The sequence below is a fragment of the Sparus aurata genome, chromosome 4 (assembly GCF_900880675.1).
Source record: "Sparus aurata chromosome 4, fSpaAur1.1, whole genome shotgun sequence".
In the NCBI taxonomy this organism is placed as follows: domain Eukaryota; kingdom Metazoa; phylum Chordata; class Actinopteri; order Spariformes; family Sparidae; genus Sparus; species Sparus aurata.
The window spans coordinates 37,203,651-37,229,497 of record NC_044190.1 but is presented as its reverse complement, the minus strand read 5'-3'; the positions used below and the strand labels follow the sequence as shown (position 1 = coordinate 37,229,497).

At 39.5% G+C, this 25,847-nt stretch overlaps 2 protein-coding genes across 2 annotated transcripts; both read right to left on the bottom strand.

Annotated features, from left to right (window-relative positions):
- Positions 1 to 188: 188 nt before the first annotated feature.
- Positions 189 to 18,307, bottom strand: LOC115580296 (NACHT, LRR and PYD domains-containing protein 3-like). Its single transcript, XM_030414515.1, has 11 exons — positions 18,249 to 18,307; positions 17,919 to 18,100; positions 16,585 to 16,820; positions 14,223 to 16,065; positions 12,953 to 13,396; positions 11,576 to 11,749; positions 10,104 to 10,277; positions 4,759 to 4,932; positions 3,269 to 3,442; positions 2,437 to 2,600; positions 189 to 1,678 (listed from the first exon to the last, which is right to left on the bottom strand). Exons 2-10 carry the CDS (start codon positions 18,047 to 18,049, stop codon positions 2,438 to 2,440), a joined length of 3,513 nt encoding a protein of 1,170 aa, XP_030270375.1. The 5' UTR covers positions 18,050 to 18,100; positions 18,249 to 18,307; the 3' UTR covers positions 189 to 1,678; position 2,437.
- A 2,679-nt stretch (positions 18,308 to 20,986) lies between these two features.
- LOC115580417 (high choriolytic enzyme 2-like) lies at positions 20,987 to 25,842 on the bottom strand. The gene is made up of 10 exons (XM_030414725.1): positions 25,820 to 25,842; positions 25,644 to 25,720; positions 25,329 to 25,356; positions 25,192 to 25,242; positions 24,906 to 25,037; positions 23,574 to 23,694; positions 22,979 to 23,157; positions 22,758 to 22,839; positions 21,548 to 21,672; positions 20,987 to 21,371 (listed from the first exon to the last, which is right to left on the bottom strand). Coding segments are annotated over exons 2-10 (774 nt in total). The 5' UTR covers positions 25,698 to 25,720; positions 25,820 to 25,842; the 3' UTR covers positions 20,987 to 21,369.
- Between the last annotated feature and the right edge of the window lie 5 nt (positions 25,843 to 25,847).

The following is a 25,847-nucleotide window of genomic DNA, read 5'->3' as shown; positions in this document are numbered from 1 at the left end:
TGCCACAAAACTCTTCATACTACTTTTTTCACTTATACAGTATTGCTCCCCAAGACATGAAAACACACTGCATTGGGTAGGAGTGCTGTAAAATAAATCAATGTAAAACTGTAAAATACCTGTAATTCTGCTAATTCACCCAGTGGCATTAAACTCACAAAAAGTTCAAGTGAAGACACAAAGCCTCATTTTCATATTAAAATCTTTTAACGTACTGTTCCTTTAAGCACAACATGATACATAGTAGGTTACATGAAAAACAACAAACTGATCTGAAGTCTGACACTGACAAAATGAAGAGAACCCATGAACCTAACATTCATGTTCTAAAAAATGTTGGAGGGATGCTGCCTCCTTTTGGTGGAAACATAAAATCACACCTTTATTGTTTTGAGCAAACATCTTACTCCTCTGTAGAAATACTTTCAAAGTCACTGACTGTTGACAGAAAAAAACGCACAAAATAAAACACAAAAATATACACAAAAATATACATATATACAGTAACTGACCTTGTGTGTACATGACATGTGCAATATATAATAAATGTGCCTATGCAAATGTACAACGTCTAGGATTCCTGAGATATTAAATTACATCTGTTGAATCCGGTGAGAGTATTCTCCTGGTGTCTGCACACAATAATCATAGTTTGCTTTAGTGAAAATTTGCAAATGTAAGTATTTGGAAATCTGTAGTTATTTACCAAGTTCTGACTTTTCATCCAAAACATGTTCATTTAAAAACATTTCATGTCTCGTTTGAGTTTTATGGGACATTACGGGTAATTTGTTGACTTTAATTGTGGGTATGTTTTATCATTAATACACTTTATTTACTCTCTTCACGTAAATATGAATGCATTAAATGATTATGTTTCTACTTTAAGTGAATAATCAACATGTGACTTCATGACATAACATCACATTTAGCCTTTGGTCAGTCAGAAACAAATACAAACACTTTGAGGGGAAACATGTTCATTTTATAACATTTAATGTCTCGTTTGAGTTTAATGTGATATTCCAGGTAAGCAGCTCCAGCAGGAGCTACAAACGAACGGAGGTGATAACAACGGCTTCAACACTGACTTTACAGGAGGAAAAGCTCCACAGGTTGACTTCATCTGTATCTGTGCTGATCATGTACAGTTAAACGAGCAGGGTCCCACATTCAACTGGAATTCACTGATACTGTAGGAATTATTAATTTCGAAATGTATACAAAAATCTAAAAACTTTAGATTTAAAACTTGACACATGAAGTAGAGTAACATATCATGCTGAGCCGTGAACAGGTTTTTAATGCATCATTATCACATGATTATCATTGCTGAGTATGTTGTGTCCCCTCAATTAGAAGGTCAAGTTACACGAATGAGAAAAAATGTTCTGAAGTTTAACCGTAATGTACAAATAGTTTATAAATGATGGTATATAGGAGGTGTCAAAGTGGAGCTGGTCTTAGGGCAGTTCAGCCTGACAGTCATATCTACTTGTTGTGATTCCTCCCTCAGTCACTGCTGGATGAAGCTCTCTCCCTCTCCACTCCACCTCCCAGTCAGAGCATCTCCACCTACCAGCTGCTGCTGCTTCAACCTCCCTTGGTCAGCAGGACAGAGCTGATCCTTTCAACACCACCACTTCCCTCATCACTCACACTCTGGCATCACCGCCAGCTAATGAGAGAAGATGACAGACAACAGAAGTCATAAGTGGCAACAGACATTCCCTCCAACAGCTGTCAGTCAGTGATATAAAGACCAGCAGGGACCTAAATCCTGTTCAGACCACAAGTGCTGTGTAGTGCAGCAAGCTTCATTTCAGTTCTCATGCTAACGTATCAGCGTGAAGCTGAATGCATCATTACTGCAGAAACAGAGATATTCACTGCTCACTTTTATGATGACACACTGCTGTTAGAGTTCAAATCTGTTAAAAACCATTATCTCTGTCACATTTTAATAGTTAATCTACTTTTTAAGCATTACGTGAAAAATATGTAAATATGGAGCCTGTTATACAAAGATTTGGAGAAAACAAATTAAAAATGGACGGATAAATACATGATAATAAAATCCTTTATGTTCATACAAAGACTGAACAGTGAAATGTCAGCTGTGGTAACTTGGCTGCAGAAGAGATGCCGGTCTGCATACCACATGGTTACTAAATGCAATGATGGTTCCTTGAAATAAGGGCCAGGGATTTGGAGGCTTCAGTCAGACTGATCTGAGAGCTGTGAGAAAAATGAACTGATCAATTCTTTAGTGTTGAAGTGAGCCAACAACACTTTGGGATCCTGAAGCCTGTCACCTTTCTCCTGTCACAGCTCCACAGAGGAAAACAAGACATACTGAATGTTTACTTTGTTTGTAACTGGTTTTACTGCAATACTTCTGAAACCAGCATGGACTGACTTCAGCCCTCTACTGACCTCACAGTTTCCGGTCTACGGTGTGGCCGAAGAAACAGGGCAGCTCCACTGAATCCTGCAGCTTGCTGTGACTCAGATCCAGCTCTCTCAGATGGGAGAAGCTGGAATTCTGAACTGAGGTCAGAGAAGCACAGCTGATTTCTGACAAACTGCAGTCCCTCAATCTGAAGAGAAAATAAATTATGTTAATAAAAATGTATTTACAATCCAATCAGATGTTTTCAGGTTTTAAATGTGCAGCTCAACATTACTAATTCCTAATCAATGAGCTTCTCTCTAAAGTGAGTCGAGTGACTGTCATTGTGTTATTGTGGGTCATCATCATGCCAGCCTTCTACAGACATCATCCAAAAGTCAGCACAGCATTCATACACCTGTTCATGTCAACATCAAAAATGAGAAACACGGGGCGCCATTTAGTTCAGTTGGTAGAGCGGGCGTCCCACGTGCAGAGGTTTTGTCCTTGCTGCAGTGGACCCGGGTTCGACTCCCGGCCTGGGTCCCTTTGCTGCATGTCACTCCCCCTCTCTCTCACCCTGTTTCCTGTCACCTCTTCAACTGTACTATGAATAAAGCCATGAAAGGCCAAAAAAATTAATAAATAAAAAAGAAATGAGAAATGTTTTCTTAAACAACAACAGTAAACTTTGTCTACAGTTTATTTGGTCTTTTGTACCTGCAGACTAAATTAAGTACACAATGAAACAATGACAATATGAACAAAATAACTACCAGATTTATGGATGTAAGTTTTTCTATCAACATAAATAAGGTTCAATTGGTAAGTAAACATTTAAGATCTACAATAGTAACAGAGAGTCAATGAACTGACCTCAGAGTCTCTAGTCTACAGTGTGGATTTTGCAGAAAATCACACAGCAGCTTCACTCCTGAATCCTGCAGCTTGTTTTCATTTAGATCCAGCTCTCTCAGATGGGAGGGGTTGGACTTCAGAGCTGAGGCCAAATAAGCACAGCTGATCTCTGACAAACTGCAGTTCCACAATCTAAGCAAAGAATAAATTATGAAACTTTAGAAGACAAGTTCAATAAGGGAAATTCCTAACATCTGAATCCAACAGGATGCATGCTCCAACCTGTCAAATACAAAAAGTGATAAAGAGCCATCATTATATTAGTCATGACATGCTGCTACGTCACTAAAGACTACTTCACCTCTTAAACTCTTCCAGATCCACCAGTGGCTCCATCTATACAAACTAATGTTGTGCAACCAAACACATATAATACCAACAGAAAATGATTTGAAACTGATTTATGATTCAACTCAATATTTGAAAGTTTCCAAAGATACAAATATGCCAGGATGAATTTTGGGGGAAATCTGAACAAACGACATCTACAAAATGTATTTTAGTAATAGGGAAGTCATAAAGTTGAAGCAGCTTCTGTCATGATCCTGGGTTCTATTGTTTTTTTCCATTTCTATTTTAAAACTATGCCCTCTTCCCTCCTCTTCCCTCCTCAATCACCTCACATGTTTCTGAACCCCTCGTCTGTGTCCCTGTGTACAGTCTTTGTTCTCCCTCAGGTGTTTGTAAGTTTGCTCCATTATGTTTCCCTGTTGCTCCGTCGTGGTCTGCCTGTCCTGTGCTGCCACCTGGCCTTCTGCTTCAATGTCCCTCCACTGTGTCCACATGTCTCACCCTGGTATGTTTCTGGTTTCTCTTTCTTCATTAATTTGTACTTTGTTTTTTTGTAATTTGTTTAGCTTTTTGCTACTTTGGCTTTTGTCCTTTTGGCCCCCCTTTTGGTTTTTCTGGTTTCCTTGGTTGTTTTGTTTTTTTGTACTTCAGCTTGGATTAATAAAGCCCCCTTTTTGTTCCCCTATTTCCTCCCTCCCTTGTGTGTCTGCATTTGGGTCCTCATCAAGTTTTCCCCTTAAGCATAACATCTTTAGTCTAAACTATTCAGTCAGTATGAGCATCCTATAACTTCATAAATCTATTGGAAAAGAAAATGCTGAATATATTTGTTACTGTTGGATAAATCAAATACAGATTATTTATGTAATGTTGTATTTATGTTCTTTATATTAGCACTAATTATAAAAACAGTGGGTGGCATCTAATGTAAATATCAAAACTTTCAGAGTGAATTATCCAGTGTAGGTTTTGTTTTTATAAGGTTTTGAATGTGAAGCCCAACATGGCTTTGCCACAGTCAATGGACTAATTCACAGAGGAAGAAAATAGACTTCAGCATTAAGATACTTTAAAATAACAACCTGATGTCTGCTGTTTAGTCTGACCACAATTTTCACATCATAATCTGAGTACAAAAGTAAAAAATGGTGTCTGACCGTAGAGTCTCCAGTCTACTGGCTGGACTCTGCAGAAAATCACACAGCAGCTTCACTCCTGAATCCTGCAGCTTATTGTGACTCAGCTCCAGTTCTCTCAGATGGGAGGGGTTGGACTTCAGAGCTGAGGCCAGAGAAGCACAGCTGATCTCTGACAAACTGCAGTAACTCAATCTGAATAAAGAAGAAATTATATACATAAAAATAATTTCTAATCCAATCAGACGTGTTCAGGTTTCAGATGTGCCGCTCAACATTACTATGTCCTAGTCAATGAGCTTCTCTTTAAAATGAGTCGAGTGACTTTGTCATTGTGTTGTGGATGAGCATAATGTCAGCCTTCTACAGACCAATGATGTTGCTAGGTTTTTGAGATCCCTGAGACCCAAAGGTAGTCATTTGAGTGGGTCCCCCATAAAATGTGTGATTTGACATTGGTTGTGATTATAGTCATGGTTATATGTTTGATGAAAATGTGTCTGGAAATTAAACAAATAAAAAACAAATAAGTAGGGATGCCTCGTTCATGTTTTTTGCAAACGATACCGATCATCTTTCAGCCATATCAGCCAATGTACATCCGATACCAATCGTTTTTATGTTTTGTTATAGCAGCTGGTATAGGAGTATAATAGATCAGTTAGTCTGAATGCTTTGTAGTGTATTGGGAACTCCACCAGGTGGCAGGTGACCAGGCTATATATGCTGTGTGACTGACTACAATATGAAAAACAACAAAGTCAATCTCGTTGGTTTCTTATTCTGTCAAAAATATGCTTTTACTTGTCCATTCAATCAACAGAGCAGTACAGAGAACTCCCAAGGAGCAATGTTACCAGGCAGTTATAACGTTAGTTTGCGTTAAGGATGCTCTGAAGTGGTTGAATTACTTTAGAGAAATAACATTACTCATGCATCAGAAAGGCAGCATGGCAAAAACGTTGCCCTGGGTAATGACTGGGTAACACCGTCTACTGCGATGTGAGGAACACTGTTTGTTACTCCGGTTACTACAGTGATCGGCATGAGGCACTCATCACTGTAATTTAGTTGTGTTGGTCAGAAATAGAAAAAATCGGGGCATATGTTGTTGTTGTTATTTTTAATGCACCACCTTGGTTATCTGGCTGACTCCCTTACCGTTGTTACCAGGGTTCTAAATTAACTTTTTTGATTACCAGCCAATTTGGCTGGTAACCTTCTAAAGTTTCCAGCCAATCAGAATTTCCACTAGCCAAATTTTTTCTCATGGTCCTTTACAGCCTCGACTTTAAAATTATTAGTTCCCACCACGAAATTGTTTGTTTTCTTTTTTTCTTTAGAGTACATGCGGCAGTCCTTACAAAACATGACGACATTTTCGTGATCAAACACAAGCCATTCACGACCCGTCAGCCATTTGGCATTGAACTTTCTTTTTTTCGTTTCGCACGCATTGTTGTTGATATTCTCAATCTCATCCCCTGCCTCCTTCCTCTTCTCACCCCCAGACGTCTGTCCAACCAACCACTGCCGCATTTAGTTTAAGTTTAGGCTACTTTTTATTTACTTTAGCTAGCTCCCTCCCTTCTTTTGATAGTTTCTGCTCCGTTCATTCATTCTTTTTCTTCTTCTTCTTCTTCTTCTTTGTGTTTTCTGTTTCCATGGTTTCTCGCGCTGGTTAGTTGCACTGCCTGCACGCAGCCAATGGGCATCTTATACGTCATCACGTAGCATCACGACAGTGTTCATTGGAGAAGTAGTCAGTACTGCCCAGCAGGGTGGGAATTTCATCATTTTAGGGGCAAGGCCATTTGGCCTTCACTTTTTTTTTTTTTCAGGGGCACCAAGGCCACATGACAGGGCACAAAGGCCATTGAGTAAAATTTGATGATTTACCTTTCAGACTGATGCCATAACATCCTAATTTATAATAAGACATGGATTATGTATTAAAATACTTTTTAATACTAATATCAAGTTAATGTTACATTAGAAAACAGTTTTTTAAGTAGGGTTAGGGTTAGGTGATTTTTGTGATACTACACTGAATATTAGTGTTATTGAATATTTCTCCTAGTAGACATTCCCCAAAATTATGGCAAAGCACATTTTTTCTAACCCCCCCAAAAAATTTAGAATAACCAGCAGGAGACCACTGATGTGTGGGGTGATTTGGGTGACACTACACTGAATAATAGTGAAGTTATTGAATATTTTTTGTAGTTTTTCTTTTCGGTGTTGCACTTTGTGGACGATCCCTGCGCCGTCGTCTCACAGACGGCTGACCATAGAGACAAATGCTAATGTCCAGCCCGGAGGACCGCTCGTTTTGATGAAAATACGGTTGTAGCTCGTTGTCTACCTTACTACGGTAGGAAAGACCCATCGTTTGTGTTTTAACAAGGTTTCACTTATGAGTTATTGATCCGGGAAGTTCGAATCTGTGAATATATTTCCAACTTTACCGAACTAAATCCTACCACATAAGTCAGTTACGTATCATATCAAAACCAGCTGAGCTCGCTTGCATACCTGTGCTGTATGTGTCGTTCTTCAGTTTAGAGATGCTGCTGCTGTTTGAGAGGCTTTCACTTGAAATCGTCGTGATGATGAGACTCCACCTGTGCACACCGAACTCAGTGAAGTTACTATGAGTGAGTACTGTGCACTTGGGGGGCTGTAATTCACGAGAAGACGCTGACTACGCTGTCCGGGCCAGAGGTCACTGTGGCCGTACAATGATTTTTTTTTTCACGGAGCATCAAGGCCAAAGTGCGGGCCGCCGTGAAATTCCCACGCTGCTGCCCAGGGAGCAAGAACAGTAGAGCGGCTCTGACTGACATGATTGCCTCATGCATCACCGGCCAAACAGGCTAGTAAGTTTTTATTAACACCCGCCCAAAATGGTTTTTAACCCGCATTTGGCGGGTTGGCGGGTGTTAATTTAGAACCCTGGTTGTTACAAGCCTGCTCGTGCAGCCTCCTCTGTGGGGAGGGGCTTTAAAGGCAGAGCTGGAATGCAGCCGAGAGGAAGAAGGACTGACCTGGGAGCTGTGCTCATTCAAATTTTCTGGTTAAGTCCACTTTTTTCTCAAAACGCCAGACTGCAGCTTTAAACAACAGTGAACATTTTCTACAGTTACTTTAGTTTATAATGGCCAGAGGTGGGGGACTCGAGTCACATGACTTGACTCGAGTTGGACTCGAGTCGTAAATTTGAGGACTTGAGACTTACTTGACAAACACTGATGAAAGACTCGACTTGACTTTGACTTGGCGTTCATAACTTGAGACTTGACTTAGACTTGACACAGATGACTCAAAAGTCTTGGCTTTTCTTTCTTTCTTTTTTTTGCACATATTAAGACGTTAGTTTCGTTTTTGATACTTTGCCCTCTGCGTGCCAGGAGTGGCACTGTGGTGGATAGGATCAGAGGAGGAGAGGCAGCATGGAAGGAGCTCCAAAAATCATCAAATTTGGATTCAAAGATTATTTCATGCCTGGGTGATTTTGGCCACTGTCTTGGTTAAAGCGTGTGTGTGTGTTTCAGATATAGCATCTTAAGTGCGCACAAAGCCATTATTTTAAATGTAGGCGCGCATTATGCGTGCTCACAACCAGAGATGGACAGAGTACTCGACCCCAGTACTTGAGTAAGAGTACAAATACTACTGGTCAAAATGTACTCCGTTACAAGTAAAAGTTGCTCAGTCGACATGTTACTCGAGTAAGAGTAAAAAAGTACTTGCTTTTAAAGGTACTTAAGTATCCAAAAGTACATGCTTTTAAATTTACTTCAAGTAAAAGTAAGAGTAAGAGTAAATTTCTTATTTTTCACATCAATGAATTACTATAATTTTTTCTAAATGAATTTAAGGACCTTTTAACTCTTGTTTCTGGGAATTAACTCTTTGAAACCACCTGCACTGATGTGCTTGCTTTTAGAACCACAATGTTATATAAAGCCTGCAGAAACACCTATAAAAACAAATAAAATGAATGGGATCACAGGAGGACAGCAGATGTTGCAGATGCAGATGTTTATTAACAATCATTAAAACTGTAACCAAATGAACCTGCACCGTCCAACTAACTCTCTGTCATTTAGCTAAGTTGGGAACTGGAACCCCCTCAAAGACCAATGTTGTCCCCAGACTATTGGTGGTGATTGGTGAATCACTGCTTTACAAAAAACTACATCGGATGCAGCCATTGTAGCGGTTTTGTGTTGACAAACGCAGTCGAGATTGTGGCTACTTTGGTGGTATCCTTATGGGGAGGGATGACGTATTTCCGCTTTTACGTAGATCCCAGTTGAGAGCGTGCACTGTGATAGGTTTCCTTCTTTGACAAACACAGCTTGTGTCCAATAGTATTTTAGAAAAAGTGTAAAAGTAAAAGTACAAATATTTGTCTTGGAAATGTATTCAAGTAAGAGTAATAAGTACCAAAGAAATCTAATACTCAAGTAAAGTACAAATCCTCTGGATATGTACTTAAGTACAGTACTCAAGTAAATTTACTCTGTTACTGTCCACCACTGCTCACAACCCAACACGACACCGTATCGGCACACATTTGGTGCCACGCACTTGTATTTTCGTGCACGTCTGCGACCGACCTGCTTCTTCCTCAGGTGTTGTGTCTGTGTCTCTCCTACTGTTACTCATGGAGATCTGACCCGTTTGAAAGGAGAAGAGGCCCGTGTGTGTAAAGACGTTGCCCCCGAGATGTAGAATGTGTTTTATAGAAGAGAAACAATCATTTCAGGACAGAACAGGCATGTCCTGTGATTTTCAGCCTCCTTTTATAGAGGGGAAGGGGGAACAATACCTGAGAGTAATATTCTCAGCTGTCACGATGTGCAGTATGGTGCAGTTCCAGGGTTGATATTAATCTAATCTTATTCTTGTATTCATAGGTTTGAAAAAAAAAAATCTAAAATTGATCGACTATGCAATTACATCATATTATTGACTTACCACCCTCTTCTGTTTACTGTGTCTACAGATATGAAGAATACATTCATATGAACTTCTTGTGACTTGTTTGACCTTATCCATAACTCGACTTGACTTGCTTGAGAAATAGCAATGACTTGACTTGCTTGACTTTCATCACAGTAACTTGGGACTTGCTTTGAGACTTGAAGGGTAAGACTTGAGATTTGCTTATGACTTGCACGTATGTGACTTACTCCCACCTCTGATAATGGCAGACTAAATTTAGTCCACAACTATGAAAATATGCACAAAAGAACTACCCGCTTTATGGATGTAAGTTATCAATCCACATAAATATGGTTAATTTGGTAAATCCACATATAAAATCTACAATAATTACAGAGAGTTATTTAACTTACCTCAGAGTCTCCAGTCTACAGTGTGGACTCTGCATAAAATCACACAGCAGCTTCACCCCTGAATCCTGCGGCTTGTTGCTCCTCAGATCCAGCTCTCTCAGATGGGAGGGGTTGGACTTCAGAGCTGAGACCAGAGAAACACAGCTGATCTCTGACAAACTGCAGTTCCACAAACTGAATAAAGAAAAAATGATGTAGATCAATATCTATTTATAATCCAATCAGATGTGTTCAGGTTTTTATTGTGTATCTCAGCACCTTCAATGTCCCCATCAACGAGTCGAGTGACCTTGTCATTGTGTTATTGTGGATTATTATCATGTCAGCAATCATCATCAAAATGTCAGCACAACATTCATGACTACAACACAGACTACAAACATGCTGCTGATCTCAATCAGTCTCAAATTACACATGATCTTAATTTTGTTTAACCTTATTCTCTTCTGCTTCGTCTAATTCATGACAATCATTTGTCATTTTATGAAAAATATTAAGTTGTATATGATCTTCTATAAAATTCCCAAATGGCCAAAATGAAATTAATAAGACTTTATCAAATGAAAAAAAAAGTGTTCTGTGTTCTGATGCTCTCAGTTCAGAAAAGATTTAGACTATCCTACTTGAGGCTGGCCCCAAAAGATTTAATTGGCTCATTACAGTCACTGATCTTGATCTCTAGGCTGCATTTGTTGTTGGTGCCATTTGGAGAATTTCGATACAGGTATGAGACACAAAATACATACGTTGTCACAATGTGTTGCATGTCGGTTTTGTTTTGTCTTGTCTTGTGTCATTTGTCTTTTCACTACCTGTTTCCTCCCCTTTTCCCCTCACCTGTACCTTCCCAGCATGTGTGTTTGTGGACGTGGCTTGTTGGTTCCTACTGCAGCGGAGCAACTGACATTCATTAGCTCATCAACTTCCTCTACATATTTCTTATCTCTCCACCACACCAGGGCCACATTGTTTTGTCTCATACAGTGACTCTCCAGCATGCTTCTTAAGTATAGTATGGTATATTGTGTTCTTGTTCTAGTGAGTGACTTTTTCATGTCTTTGTTTGACACCAATTTCTGCTTGGTATGAGTGCAGATATTTCCACCCACGCTCCACCTCTTTGCCCATTTTTGATTAGCCGAGAGTTAGGAGGAGTCAAGCACTGCCAGGATGTCAACTGCTGGTACCACCCACTTTGAGCTTCATTGTGGCTCTTCAGAAACCTGTGGGTGATGTCACGTTGGCTATGTCCACTATTTTATGCAATCAGTAGGCTACCCAAATCACTACTCTCTTCTCCATCAACACACAGCTGAATGTGAGCTCCATTCACTATCATCTTCATCACTGGATCAAATGTGCACTGACATCCTGTTCTGTTATTCTTAAATGTAACCTCAAAAAGTATTACAGATGCTTCTGTTTAAATTTGGCAGATTTACACTTAACACAAGCAAAACACATTAACTGACCTCAGAGTCTCCAGTCTACAGTGTGAACTCTCCAAACCACCAGACAGTAGCTTCACTCCTGAATCCTTTAGGTTGTTAAGGCTCAGGTCCAACTCTGTCAGATGGGAGGGGTTGGACTTCAGAACTGAGGCCACAACTTCACAGTGAGTCTCTGAGAGTCCACAGTTAGAAAGTCTGTGAATACAGATGAATCAAGATAATTTAACACCTAAAATATATAATCTTTCAGTCTAATGTAAATAGACTTTATGCATTTTACATCACAAAGCACATTTACATGAGCTGCAAATTGTACTCAGTCACAGATAACAGCCATCTGAATACACCTGATTTTTTAATCAAGATCAATGCATTCTTCCCTGAGAACAAAAACATTAAAATGTCTTGGATTCACCATTTTATCTGGAACTGCACAAAGAGTTAATGGGGACTATTCTGGGCTGAGACCCATCCTCAATCCAAGTTTTGTTAAAGTCTTTCCAGCTGTTTTGTGTAATCCTGCTGAAGAACCTACAAGCACACCAACAGACGCAGGTGATATCATAATCTCTGTGGTGGAGGTAATTAATTTAATAACTTATGGTGTATTAAAAGTATAATTAGTACTTATTTTCTTCAAGTGGAGTTTAACTGTTGAACAACATGTTTTTTTCTTTGAACTGAACCTGCTGAGCTCTCCTTCACTGACAGAATGAACCTAGAGGTCGTCAGGAGTAGACTGTGTCATCAGCTGGTGTCTGAGGAAAACTGCTGAAAACAAAAAGACTGTAGCTGCAAATTTAATAAATACCACAAACACAATGTGTGCTGTTGTTTCCTCTGCATATCCTGCCTTTAGTGCTACAGTTGTAAAATGGCCCAGAAGAGAAACACATTGACTGGTCACATCCTCTCAAATCAACAATTATAGTGTATAAATTGTGAAAATGGACAGAACATGTGAAGTAAATCAAGAAACGGCTGAAAAGAAAAATGATGAAAGCAATAATTGAAAAACCTAAACTTCAAGTGATTTTATGTACAGATATCACATGTCTGTACATAAAACATACAATAAATAGACACATTATAGACAATGTAAAAGACTGTCTGTTGTAATTAAAGATGACCGTCAGAACATTTTCAACACAAACTTTGAAGTCTTTAAGTTTTGTTGCTGGATTTGTACGAGCCCCCATTACCCAAAAACAAACAGAAGATTTTAGAGGATACTTGTGTTTACTTACTACAAAGTCAGTGAACAAAAAAAAATGTTTGTAGACATTTGTAGTTTAACACATTAACAATTATTTCAACAAGCATGTTTAATTGTAGTTGAACAAATCTTTGATAATGTGAAGGCTTCAGTTTTATAACATTAATCACGTCTGGACTCACCGAGCCTTTTTGCAGTTCGTCACAGCTGGAATCAGTCTATGTCGTCCCTGGTCAGATGTGTTATATTTCTGCAGGTCCAGCTCATCCAGAACCTCCTCTGACATCTGCAGTATGTAGGCCAGAGCTGAGCAGTGGATCTCAGAGAGTTTCTTCTCTGATCTGTTCTCTGACTTCAGGAGCTCTTGCATCTCCTGATGCACTGAGTGGTCTTTCATCTCTGTCAGACAGTGGAAGATGTTGATGCTTCTGTCAGGAGAGATATCATCTCTACTCATCTCCTTCAGGTTGTCAATGGCTCTCTGGATGATTTGTTGCCTGTTGGCTGTCTGATCCAGCAGACCTCCTAAGAGTCTTTGGTTGGACTTCAGAGAGAGGCCATGAAGACAACGAACAACCAGGTCCAGTTGTCCACTTTTATTTTCAAGGGATTTCTTCATGGCGCTTCTGAGAACGACATTCAGGGTTTGGTTATTGTCATCCATGACACTATAAACAAAGATCTAGTTATACTGCTTCCAGTCTGGCAGGAACGCCTTCAATGCCATTGTGTACAAAGACTGCAGTGTAGTGGAATAAGAAGTACAATATTTTAGGAGTATGAAGTAGTGTGAAAAGAAAATACTTAAGTTAAGTACAAGTACCTTAAATTTGTGCTGGAATATTTATACAGAAATAACTGATCTTCTTTCTGAAGGTCTTGTTTGCTTATGAAGGTCATATTAAAGCTTCAGTATTAAAATGAGACTGTTCTTGAACCTGTTATAAACTTCATGTCGTGCCTTTAATGACAATGGACAGGGTGATGAACTTAAACTTCAAGTGATGTTAGTCCCAGCTAATTACAGATATTACATGTCTGTGTGTCTTTATATAAAACATACAATAAATTGACACATTATAGACAAGCTGTGCAGACACTGTTAAAGACTGTTGTGATTAAAGATGACAGTCAGAACATTTTTAACACAAACTCTGAAGTCTTTAAGTTTTTTCCTGGATTTGTATCAAGACCACATCAACTGAGGACAAACAGAAGATGTTAGAGGATACTTGTGTTTACTGACTTGAAAGCCACGATCACAAAAATGTTTTTAGATATTTATAGTTTAACACATGAACAATTATTTCAACAAATGTATTTGCTATTATTTTTACTATTATTATTGTTTATCACAATATAACTGTCCCTGGGCTGCTGTGATGAAGAAATTTCCGTGTTTGCGGGACAAATAAAGGAAATTCTAGTTCTGATTCTTACGTCTGGACTCACCGAGCCTTTCCGGAGCTCCTCACAGCTGGAATTAGTCTCTGACGTCCCTGGTCGGATGTGTTGTATTTCTGCAGTTTCAGCTCATCCAGAACCTCCTGTATCATCTGCTGTATGTAGGCCACAGCTGAACAGGGGGTCACAGAGAGTATCTTCATTGATTTGTTCTCTGACTTCTGGAGCCCTTCGATCTCCTGATGAACTGAGTGATCTTTCATCTCTGTCAGATAGTGGAAGATGTTGATCCTTCTGTAAGGAGAGACATCATCACTGTTCATCTCCTTCAGGTTGTTGATGGCTCTCTGGATGATTGCTCGCCTGTTGTCTGTCTGACCCACCAGACCTCCTAAGAGTCTGTGGTTGGAGTCCAGAGAGAGGCCATGAAGGAAGCGAACAAACAGGTCCAGATGGCCGTTTTTACTTTCAAGGGATTTCTTCATGGCGCATGTGAGAAAGAAATTCAGGGGTTGGTTAGTGTCATCTGTGACACTATAAAGAAATTTCCTGTCATACTGCTCCCAGTCTGGCAGGAAATCATTCAATACCTTTGTGTTAAAGTTCCTGTAACTGTAGCTGTAACAGTGGAACATGTAGACTGCAGCCAGGAACTCCTGAACGCTCAGATGGACAAAGCAGTAGACTGTTTTCTGGAAGATCACACTCTCTCTTCTGAAGATCTCTGTACAAACTCCTGAGTACACCGAGGCCTCTGTGACATTAAGACCACAGCGCTCCAGGTCTTCTTGGTAGAACATGATGTTTCCTGTCTCCAGATGTTGAAACGCCAGCCTCCCCAGCTTCAGAAGAACTTCCATGTCAGCCTCCATCAGCTCCTGTGGACTCGTCTCATGTCCCTCATTGTACTTCTGCTTCGTCTTCTTTGTCTGAACCAGCAGAAAGTGTGAGTACATGTCAGTCAGGGTCTTGGGCAGCTCTCCTCTCTGGTCCATAGTCAACTTGTGGTCCAGAACTGTAGCAGTGATCCAGCAGAAGACTGGGATCAGACACATGATGTGGAGGCTCCTGGAGGTCTTGATGTGTGAGATGATTCTGCTGGACAGAGTTTCATCACTGAACCTCCTCCTAAAGTACTCCTCCTTCTGGACGTCAGTGAAACCTCGTACTTCTGTTACCCTGTCAACACACGAAGGAGGGATCCGATTGGCTGCTGCAGGTCGGGAAGTTATCCAGATGAGAGCCGAGGGAAATAGATTCCCCTTGATGAGGTTTGTCAGCAGCACACTGACTGATGACTCCTGTGTGACATCAGACACGATCTTATCGTTCTTGAAATCTAGTGAAAGTCTGCTTTCATCCAGGCCATCAAAGATGAAGAGAAGTTTACAGACAGCGAGCTTCTCTGCTGTCACCTTCTGTAATGTTGGATGGAAAACATGGAGCAGCCTGAGAAGACTGTACTGCTCCTCTCTGATCAGGTTCAGCTCCCTGAACGACAGCAGAACCAGCAGACTGACATCTTGGTTTTCGGAGCCCTCTGCCCAGTCCAGAGTGAACTTCTGCACTGAGAAGGTTTTTCCAACTCCAGCGACGCCGTTGGTCAGAACGATTCTGATGCGTCTCTGTTGGTCAGGTAAGGCTTTAAAGATGTCGCAGCACTTGACTGGAGTTTCACTGAAGGTCTTCTTCTTGGAAGCTGTCTCAAGCTGCCTCACCTCATGTTGGGTATTAACCTCTTCACTCTGTCCCTCTGTGATGTAGAGCTCAGTGTAGATCCTGTTGAGGAGGGTTCCACTTCCTGTTCCATCACTTCCTTCAGTCACACATTCACATCTCCTCCGCAGACTGATCTTATGTTCATCTAAAACCTCCTGCAGACCAACATCAACTGGAAAAGAAACACAAGTTTGAGACAATACAAAGAAAATTTGACAATCTTGTGACTATATTCATTATAAATAAAAAACGATCAATATAAAAAGATTAGATTTTTTATCAGTATTCGTGATCTTTGGTCCAAAACTCAATGAACACAAGCCACAAGATGTTACAATCCTTTGGTTTCAGTCATTTATGCTGAGCATATGTGATTGGCCACCGCAACATGATGTTGGGCTGTTTTTCTCTAAATGTCAAGTTTGCTTCAACTTTTTACCACAGCTAGTTTTTCTTTCTCCAAACCCCCTGCGCCCAGCACCGCATCAGCCAAAAAAACAAACAAAAAAACAACCCCCATTATAATGAGTTGGGAGACCTGCATTATCATCACACCGCCTGATTTGTGTTTCTTGTGGTTTTAGCCTCCTGCTCTTAAATAATAATTAACAATTAATAAACTTGACTTAACTTGTAAAAAGTGAATTTACTTGTTGTCTCTACAATAGATTTGAATGATCTACAGTCTTACCTTGTATAGTGCTGCATTGACTGACAGTCTTCAGTCCAGTGCTTGTTCTGGATCTTTTTCCACACTGGGGACAGGAGGAGTCTCCTGGTGAAGCAGACTGGTCCAAGTAAGAGGTGATACACTGTCTACAGAACGAGTGTCCACAGCTGGTAGAGACTGGACCCTTCAGGAGGTCCTCACACAAAACACAGCAGGACAGCTGCTCCTCCACAGAAACATGACTCGTCTTCCTGTCTCTGTGAAGGTAATTATTTTTTACTAATATTAGTCGTTTATTGTTTGGCTGAAACAGTCTAGAAGTTTATATGATCACAAAGAACAGTAATACAGTTACTTTTCTGTTTGAATTCATGAACACTTAATATCTTTCTCCTTGAATGTCTCCAAACATTTAATGAGCTGCCTGCATGTTGTCATTAATTCAATCTCAACTCTCGAGCTTCTTCACAGTAAAAGTCAGAGAGCTCATTCTGTCTTTCACTGTTTCTCAGACACTTTGGGCAGCTCAGCTCAAGGTAGACAGGTTTGGACTGAGGTTAAAAGCTGTCGTGGTCGTTGAAAAAGAAAGTTGTTAATGAAATGTTAATGTGACAGATGGACGAACAACCTAAAAACATAATGTCTCAGCCACAACTGTTCCTGACACAGAGGATTAAAAGCTGCATAACTCTCAGAGTTGAATGAGAAACTTAATCAACATTGCACAGCTGCTATGACAGATTCTTGATTATTTGTGTAATTTGGTACATTTAGCACTAGATGTCATTAAGTCTTTATGTATTAAAACTTAGTGATTCAGTGTTTCTTTATGTCTGAAACATTGTGTCAGATTGTCGTGGCATCGCTGTATCAGCCAGTTGTCTCAGTGTCTAAAGTGGGTTTGTTTGTCCGTATGATGTACAAGTTTATTTACATATGAGCTGGGAAGTGAGATCTGAGCACAAATTTATAACTGAGACGCTTGTTGCAGCCAGTTGTGACCTGATGGACTTGAGCTGGACTCAATCTCCAATTGGCTGATTATACAAAGAGCCGGGGCAACTGAAAGAGGACAAGAGGAACTTTTACTGAATCACAGAGGGGGATTTAATCAATTAAGTGTCAGCAGAGACCTGCTGAGGTCAGCAACAGATCAGCAATTCTAGATAGATATATAATTTACACTTTTGAATCAGATTCTTTCAGATTTCTTAAAGTTATATATTTTTAGAGTGACTTCAACGTAAAAGCAAAGATACAAATATATTCTCAAAGTTTAAATTCTTAAGAGGTTCCCAGGTACTTTGATAAGGAATCTTCCATCAGGTCAGTTTACAGTAAACACAGAGTCTTACTTTGTGTCTGAGGGTCCAGGTTCATTACTGAAGTTTTGAGGTGGATCTTTGGACCGGTCACTCTTCATAGACAGACAGCTGGATACAGAAGACTCTGCTCCGTCCTCCTCCTTCTCCACACAACCACTCATCTTCTGGTCTGAAGTCAGTCTGAGAAGCAACGCAGTAACACTGACTGTGAGCTCAGAACACAAGAACAAAGAGTTTGATTCAGGACTGAGAGATCAAGAAGACACACCCAAACACATACACACACACACACACACAGAGTAAATTAAAACAGTCTACAAGGAGAAAACTGACTCAGAAAGTTTTTTATTCAACACTCACCTCGTCTCTGACTTCAGTTTTCCTCCTCGTCGTCTTGTTGTTCTGTTGACTCAAAATGGATTCTGACTGACAGACTGAACACTTTCAGGTTTCCTTCCTGTTCTCATGTATCACTTGTTGCTCCTCCCCTCTCCATTTCTCTCTCACTCTATAGAGTGAACTACTTTTTACTTCACTACATCTACTTATAAACATTACTTTACTCTGCAGACTCTGATAGTTGATCCAAAATATAATGAAACTAATAAACTACCCGAAATTAAGCATGAAAGTGAACTCTTTACAAGCTAAGACAAGTGATGAATGCACTTTTACTTAAGTAAAATTTTGAATGCTGGACTTTTACTTATAACAGAGTATCGTGCAGCGCTGTCTGCTTCCACCCTGTACACACAGATTCTAATTATCTGTCCTGTTCTCAATAAACAATAACAGAATATCACACATGCACAAAAAGAAAAGATTCCCTCTTTACTCAAACTCCTTTAAGAGCTATTGGTTTCAGTCATGAACAAATAAACAATATTTGCTCAGTATAGCATCATATTTCTTACTAAAAGGATCATTGACACGGCCACCCGCGTGCTTCTGCTACATGTTTAGCTGCTAACATGTTAAAACTCCCCAAACTGTTTGTGCAGTCATGATGCGTTCAGGGACTCTCTGCAGTTAATCCATCTCTGTGAAAGTGTGAGTGATGAGAGGATCAGCTGTGTCCTGCTCTGAGATCAGTTCCACTGTGACAAGCAATGTCAAGTCCACATGCACCTTTAAATGTTGGGGTCCCGGGCTCTTAGTTCCACTAACTGCCTCCCTACTGCATCTCTGAATCTGACAATAAAAGAAACAAATGCAACTTCACATTCATCCAGTAAAAACATACATTTAGAGGCATGGAGAAGAAAACACAGTAGAATTAAGTCTTCTAACCTCCTATATACCATTAATGAACTATTTGTACTTCACGGTTAAACTTCAGAACCTCTTTGTTTCTTGTGTCGCTTGACTTTTTACTTGAGGAAAACAAAATGCTCAGTAATGATTATCATGAGATAATGATGCATCAGACACCTGGTCACGTCTCAACACGATGCACTTTGTTACTAAACATTGTACAGTAAATGACACCCTGCACTAAATGAGCTGAATATTTGACTCTTAATGGAAGATCTTTTTCTTTGACTGTTTTTATGTTGCAGGTGTCTTGTTTTGACATACAGTGTTTTGTTCCACAGGTGTTGATCATGTATCAAGTTTTAAATCTAACGTTTTTTTAATTGGAAACATTTTGATAATCATATTTCCTGCAGTATAAGTGAATTTCAGTTTAACTTGGGACCCTGCTCGTTTCAAATTACATGATCAGCACAGATACATGAAGTCAACGTTTAGAGCCTGAAGCCGTTGTTATCACCTCTGTTCAGGTTCTGTGGGTTCTTCTGAAGCTGCTTTCCACCAGCAGATGTCAATGTTTCCACAGTTTCCCCTCAAAGTGTTTCCACTGCACTGATGATGTGAATATACCATACTTTTATTGAATTGGTTTTAATATTTACACTAGCACCCTGGTTTTGGAACCTCTCTTTGAAAAATAAAAACTCACTTAACCAAATAGCTAAGTGGTCCAGCAGGCTGATTGGTGAGCCGCAGCTCAACGTGGAGACCTTGTACACAAAACAACAACAGCGCATGTGTGGTTCAATTTTAAAGGACAGTTCCCTCCCATTTCACAGTGAGTGTCAGCTTCTCCCCTCTGGACGCAGGTTTACAATCCCTAAGTGTAAAACAAAAAGACACAAAAACTGTTTTGCCCCTGCAGCTATTACACTTAGGAATCTTTATCTTGCACAAATGATTAATTTTTGCTGCTTTTACTTATTTACTCATTGCTGTTTTTATTTTATTTTACTTATCTATTTATATTTTACCCATTATGTCTGTTTTTACGACCTAAATCATTTTTATTGTTTCATTTTATATATTTTCTTCTTATCATCAGTAGTTCAGTTCAATTTCACTATCTTAGATCTGGACCTGTAAGAACCTTTTAAAAACTTTTAAGAACTTCTTAATTTGCCATTTTTTAACTTCCACTGTCCTAAGTTGGATGATGTGTGATTGTGTCTCTATGTTTTCCCATATGTGTGTATGAGGACTCTGCTACTGCAAACAAGCTCTACCTCTGGGTACTAATAAAGTAACTTGAACTTGATGTTTTCTTTCTGACTGACTTCATTTGGCAAAACTGAATGCAATGAGAATTTAGTTCAACTTGATTTAAAGATATAATGTGTAAGTCTTGAAATGTCTAAATCTTTTATTTATTTGTTATGTTTTTTGTCCAGTAGTCTATTTTGACAATAGATAGGTAACCGATAAGATATTCTATATATAATTTATAGTCTCTAAAATTGATAAAAATTGTTGCACATTGACAGTAACTGCACTGTTATTGCACATTAAGTCCCTGCAGTTGTGCCAACTAGCCTCTGTTCCAAACTGTACTTGTATTTCGCAACATTTACATAATTAATCTTTTTGACAAGCTGTACATATATTATAATACTGTTTAAGACAAAGTCAAAACCTAAATGGGGTACTGAATACTTTTAAGTGGAAATTTTTAGCCAACAGCATTTTATAGTGGTGTTATTGTTGGCACTCTTGTCGCAAAGAAAACCAGGTATTTTCTGTCTTTTTTCAGAGTAACAACTACCAACAACGCAGGACAAAAGACACGAGTTTACTCATAGATTTAATCCCCCGTCAATCTTCATGTTCCCAGGAGATTTTGTGCCCGGTGGAAGACAAAATATCGTAGTAAAAGAGAGGGTTAAAGGAAATCAAACTAAACACAGATGTGTCATTGTTCTATATCTACATTATTCATTTATATCATAATAATACGTCAAAGCAAGAAAAGTATCTGTTGCCAGTTTAGAACGTAAACAGAAGCTAGCGAAAAACAGTGTCAGGATTTCAGATGTCTGTATCAATAAGAAACATGTACGCAGATAATTTATCCAAGAAAAGTTTGTTTTGAGGTAAGATTCTTGCAGTCGTGTCCCTTCGGTGAAATCATCACAAGCCCAGACTTGAAGTATCTGGAGGTCGAACCCCTTCCTGTTTGGAAAAAAAACAAAAACAGATTCTGATTTATTGGTAACAATCTCAGATGTGTAATTTTCTAACCCTACATTTTTCCTTGTTCTACTGTGCTGCTGTGATGAGGTTAGCCTGTTGTGGGAGTGTATCTGCTTTCTGATCTCTATATAATTTTGCGTTAATATGTCACTCACAGCATTGGTACAGCGCGTTGACACGGGCAATGTCATTCTCGCTCATCTCAGTGGCTCTTCCGAAGTTCAGGTTCGGATCACTCTTAGCGATGATGGTTGGCTGGCCGTTTTTGGAGAAGGCATATCTTGAGGAGGACACAGACACAACATTTTTGGTTTATAGAGCTTTATAGACACAAACACAAGCATACACGCTCCATACTCACAGTACATCATTCTTTCTTCCTTAGATAAGTTTTGATTAAGCAACAGTGCTACTGCAAATTTGGCAGTAAACTCTGAATCTTTGGGCCCTATGTTACTCCCAACACAAAATGGCAAGCAGTGTAAAGTAAGTATCTTTTATAGTTTCTGAATGAAGCAGTTATATCCACGCTCAGCTCACTTGTGTGCCAGTGGGCGTGTAAATATCTAAATACAGTGCAGTCAGGCACATTGAATCCACATTGATATCTTGAGGCAGCAGAAAGTGATGGCACTATAGACAGAAACCTGGTCTGGTGCAGTAGGTTTCCTGCTAGATGAAGTATGCGTCGTTCAGATTGTAAGTGATTTCACTGCAGCATTGTGGTACATTTAAGCAAAACCAAAATCTGTAGTTATAAACTTGACAGGACATAGGAAACTCTCTTTAGTCAGCTCTGATGGAGCTCTGGCTTTATCAGGAGGATGGATTATTACAGTTTATTGTGCCAACCTGAACTCTACCTGAACTCTATGATGATAAATAAAAATTCCAATACGCAATTGCAGATCTTCCTCAGATTCTTTGACTTGTGCTGTACTTGTGGGTGCATGTCAGATGGCCTCCAAATGAATGCCAGAACCCAAACTTTGATAAGATACTCGATGATTGATGTTATTCACTTCACCTGGCAGTGGTTTAATGTTGTGGCTGATCACTGTATAACCCCAATTTCAACTACATTACACCAGTTACCTGCACATTTCAGAATAGATTTTAAGAATTTATTAGTGTATCAGTGAGAGCTGAATCCCATATGAGCCTAAGAGGATCCAGATTTTCTCTTGTGGGCTCAAAAATTCTGACATTTAGACTGAAAGCCGGAGGCGACCAGGCTTATCAGATTCTGTTTTTCTGCTACTGTGAAGCACTTTGTATGAATAAAGCCTTAAAAGGTGCTTTACACATAAAATGTATTATTGTTATCATTATCATTTTTATGTATGCAGTCACACAGTCACTCACTTGCTGTAATGCATGACGGAATTGAAGTCATAGGGAGTATCCAAGTTGTTGGTCTGCACCTTTTCAAAGTTAGATTCCGTTCCTGCACAGGAGGACAGAACAGATTAAGATTTAAAGGGTAGCCATGCTAGCTAACATGCACAGGAATGTCAGGTAGTTGCTTAGTCCTGAATTGTTCCCATTGATGTACAAAACATGAATCAGATCTGGGAAAAGCTGACCTGACTGAATATTCTTGGTGAGAATGGTGACAAAGTCGTCTCTGTCGGAGCGGACTTGCTCGTGGTGGAAGCCCAAAGCGTGAAGAATCTCATGCTGCACCGTGCCCGTGTACACACAACCGTTTTTCATCAGGGAGACATATTGTCCACGCCTCTGACGGCCGAGGTAGGACCAGCACCTGACAGAAAAAACACACGCAGAGTGAAATCATTTTAATTAAGCAGGTACTGTTGATGCAAGATTCAAGTGGAACTTTTTCACTGCAGAACAAGTCCTGTCGCTGTTAAAAAATGTGTTCATAATACGCTTAATTTTCAGTGCAGGCGTTTCACTTGTGATGGTGCTTTTTGCATTGTTTTACTGGTACTCATATATATATTAAATAAAGGACCTGAGTACTTATTTCAACACAGACAAAAAGCAAGAGGACACGGAAACATACAGCAGACCAAAAAATGGGTGCAGATGTAGATCAACTTGTAAAAATGGATACAAAAATTAAGTTTCATGAAGAGAAAGAGTGTGTGTGTGTGTGTGTGTGTGTGTGTGTGTGTGTGTGTGTGTGTGTGAGTGTGTGTGAGTGTGTGTTCCCACCCATCTCCAGAGTAAATGTAGATGTAGTTCCTGTGCCAATTGCGCCTCCACACAAAGCGAACACAGGTGGACGCGTGGAAGGTCAGCAGGCCTCTGATGATGATGTTGCGCTCTGCTCTGCCTGAAGACACAGAAACAAGCTCATTTAAACGTTCCTCAAATGAGTAAAATGTTTCTCAGATTTATAAATCACTCTCCGATTGGTCATGCCCACAGAATAAAAGTTTTCAGCCACCATCTTTGTTTCATTGTTACATACTAATGTGTTTGATGGTGCAGATAAAGCCAGTTCTGGAATACGCACAACAGCCAAATTCAGTAGTTGGAGTTTATATGACTACTGAATTCTGACATTAAAATTATTCAGGACATTTTAACCAAACTGCCAACTGGGCTGAATCACTTAAAACATCTGGATACTTCAGTTGTTGAGACTCCTTCAGCACCATGGACAGCATCCACTCCCCTCCAGTGTCAAGATGCACCATCATTTACCCTGCAGGTGTAAATGTTCTGAGCGCTCTTGACAGACTGTTGAGCAACGCCGAAGACACTCTGTGACATTTTCTTTGTCCTTGACTCTTTTGTGCTGCAGGCTCGTGCGAAACAGGTACAACTTGATCACAGGAGACCTTTGTACCGACGAGTCGATGGCAAGTACAGCTCATGGAGGCAATTCAGGTACTTATGAAACTCCTTAGTGTCGAATTGTTGCATTCACTTCAAAGAGTCACCACATATTAGTTTGCTAAAGAATTGATTCAACCGCAACGCTCCTGTTTCCTTCCCCCTAAAAGCATCTTGGTGACTTTCGTGCAAGATTATCTCCAACACAGAGAAGACAGAGAATAATAACCCATCACTAACGTTCAGACTGTCCCATTAACATCGCTCTTACATCACTAGAACACAGAGATTCTCACATGCTGATGTATGTATTTCATTTATATATTACATATTTAAAGTGCGTCGAGGAGTGGCCCTCTTCCTTTTGTCTGACTCTGACATTACTTTTTTAACAGATAGCCCTCATAGTAATTATAAAGAACAAGCAAATATGAAATAAATAACTGTTGGGATGATACTTTTCTTGCATTAATGGATGTAAATGTCAAAATTAAAATATAATTCTGAGCCACAGTCAACAAAACTTAACTGGTGGCCAGGTTTTAAATGACAAAACAAGTTGAATCAGCTTTTTCTAACTTTTTCATTTCAATTTCTTTATTTAAGTACTATTATTTACATATAGTGACCATGTTTTGGCTTTATTTCTTCATACTTCTGAAAGCAGCTTGTTTTGAATATGACTTTTGGTTGACAGCAGCTTACTGTATCTGGAGGAGATTGCGACGGGCACGTAGACACGGCCATTACGTTTGGGCCACTTGCAGCCTCTGGCGGTGCAGGGGCTCGCATTCCTGTCTAGATTTTGCCTGATATCTCCGTGCATCAGTCTTGAAGCTGCAGAAAACCGAATAAACAGACACAGACACATTTTTTCATTGTTATTAAAAACCATTGTTATTAAAAACGTGTACCAAAGTTCTCATTGTGTTTTTGCCCTGATGTATTTACATTTTAGCCAGAAGAGTCAGATTATATAAAACTGTCTTACTTTTGCCTGTATTAGCTCTCGCGATGACTTCAGAGATGTCGGCAGAAGATTCTGTCAGCAAACAGAGAAAAACAGAGGACATCAGAGGAAAAGAAAAGATCTAATTTTGCTTGAATATTTCAAGAATTGAAACTCACCTGTTTGATCTCCATCATCAGCTGCACCCTGTAACACAAAGGCACATTGTTAAGTGCTGCTGTTAGGCAGATTACTCTCCTTCTGTTAAGTAAAAACCAGATATCTGAAGAAAATGTCTTTTTAATCTCACATTTCATTCATAGACATTAAAAGATCCTTGAATCCTTGAAAAGAACAACTGAATTATCTCACAAGTCCATTGTCATCAAGTTCACATGTTTTGTCCTCTTACTCTCTTGGAGGAATAATGGTTTTCAAAGGACAGAAGTTGGTTTTTAACATCTTTATTTAAGTGTTGGAAGATTCAGACTTACCGAAGGAACGACGGTAAGTGAGAGGAAGAGGAGGAAAATGAGAAATGGAGTCATGACGGCGGTCGTCTCCAGATAAACTACAAATCCGAAAATACAGTGAAAATCTAAACAGAGTTTGTTTTTTAAGGATGTTTATCACATATATAATTTATAAAGGTAAGATGAATGGAGTTTACCTGTCCTCTGATGCTCGATGCAGCAGGC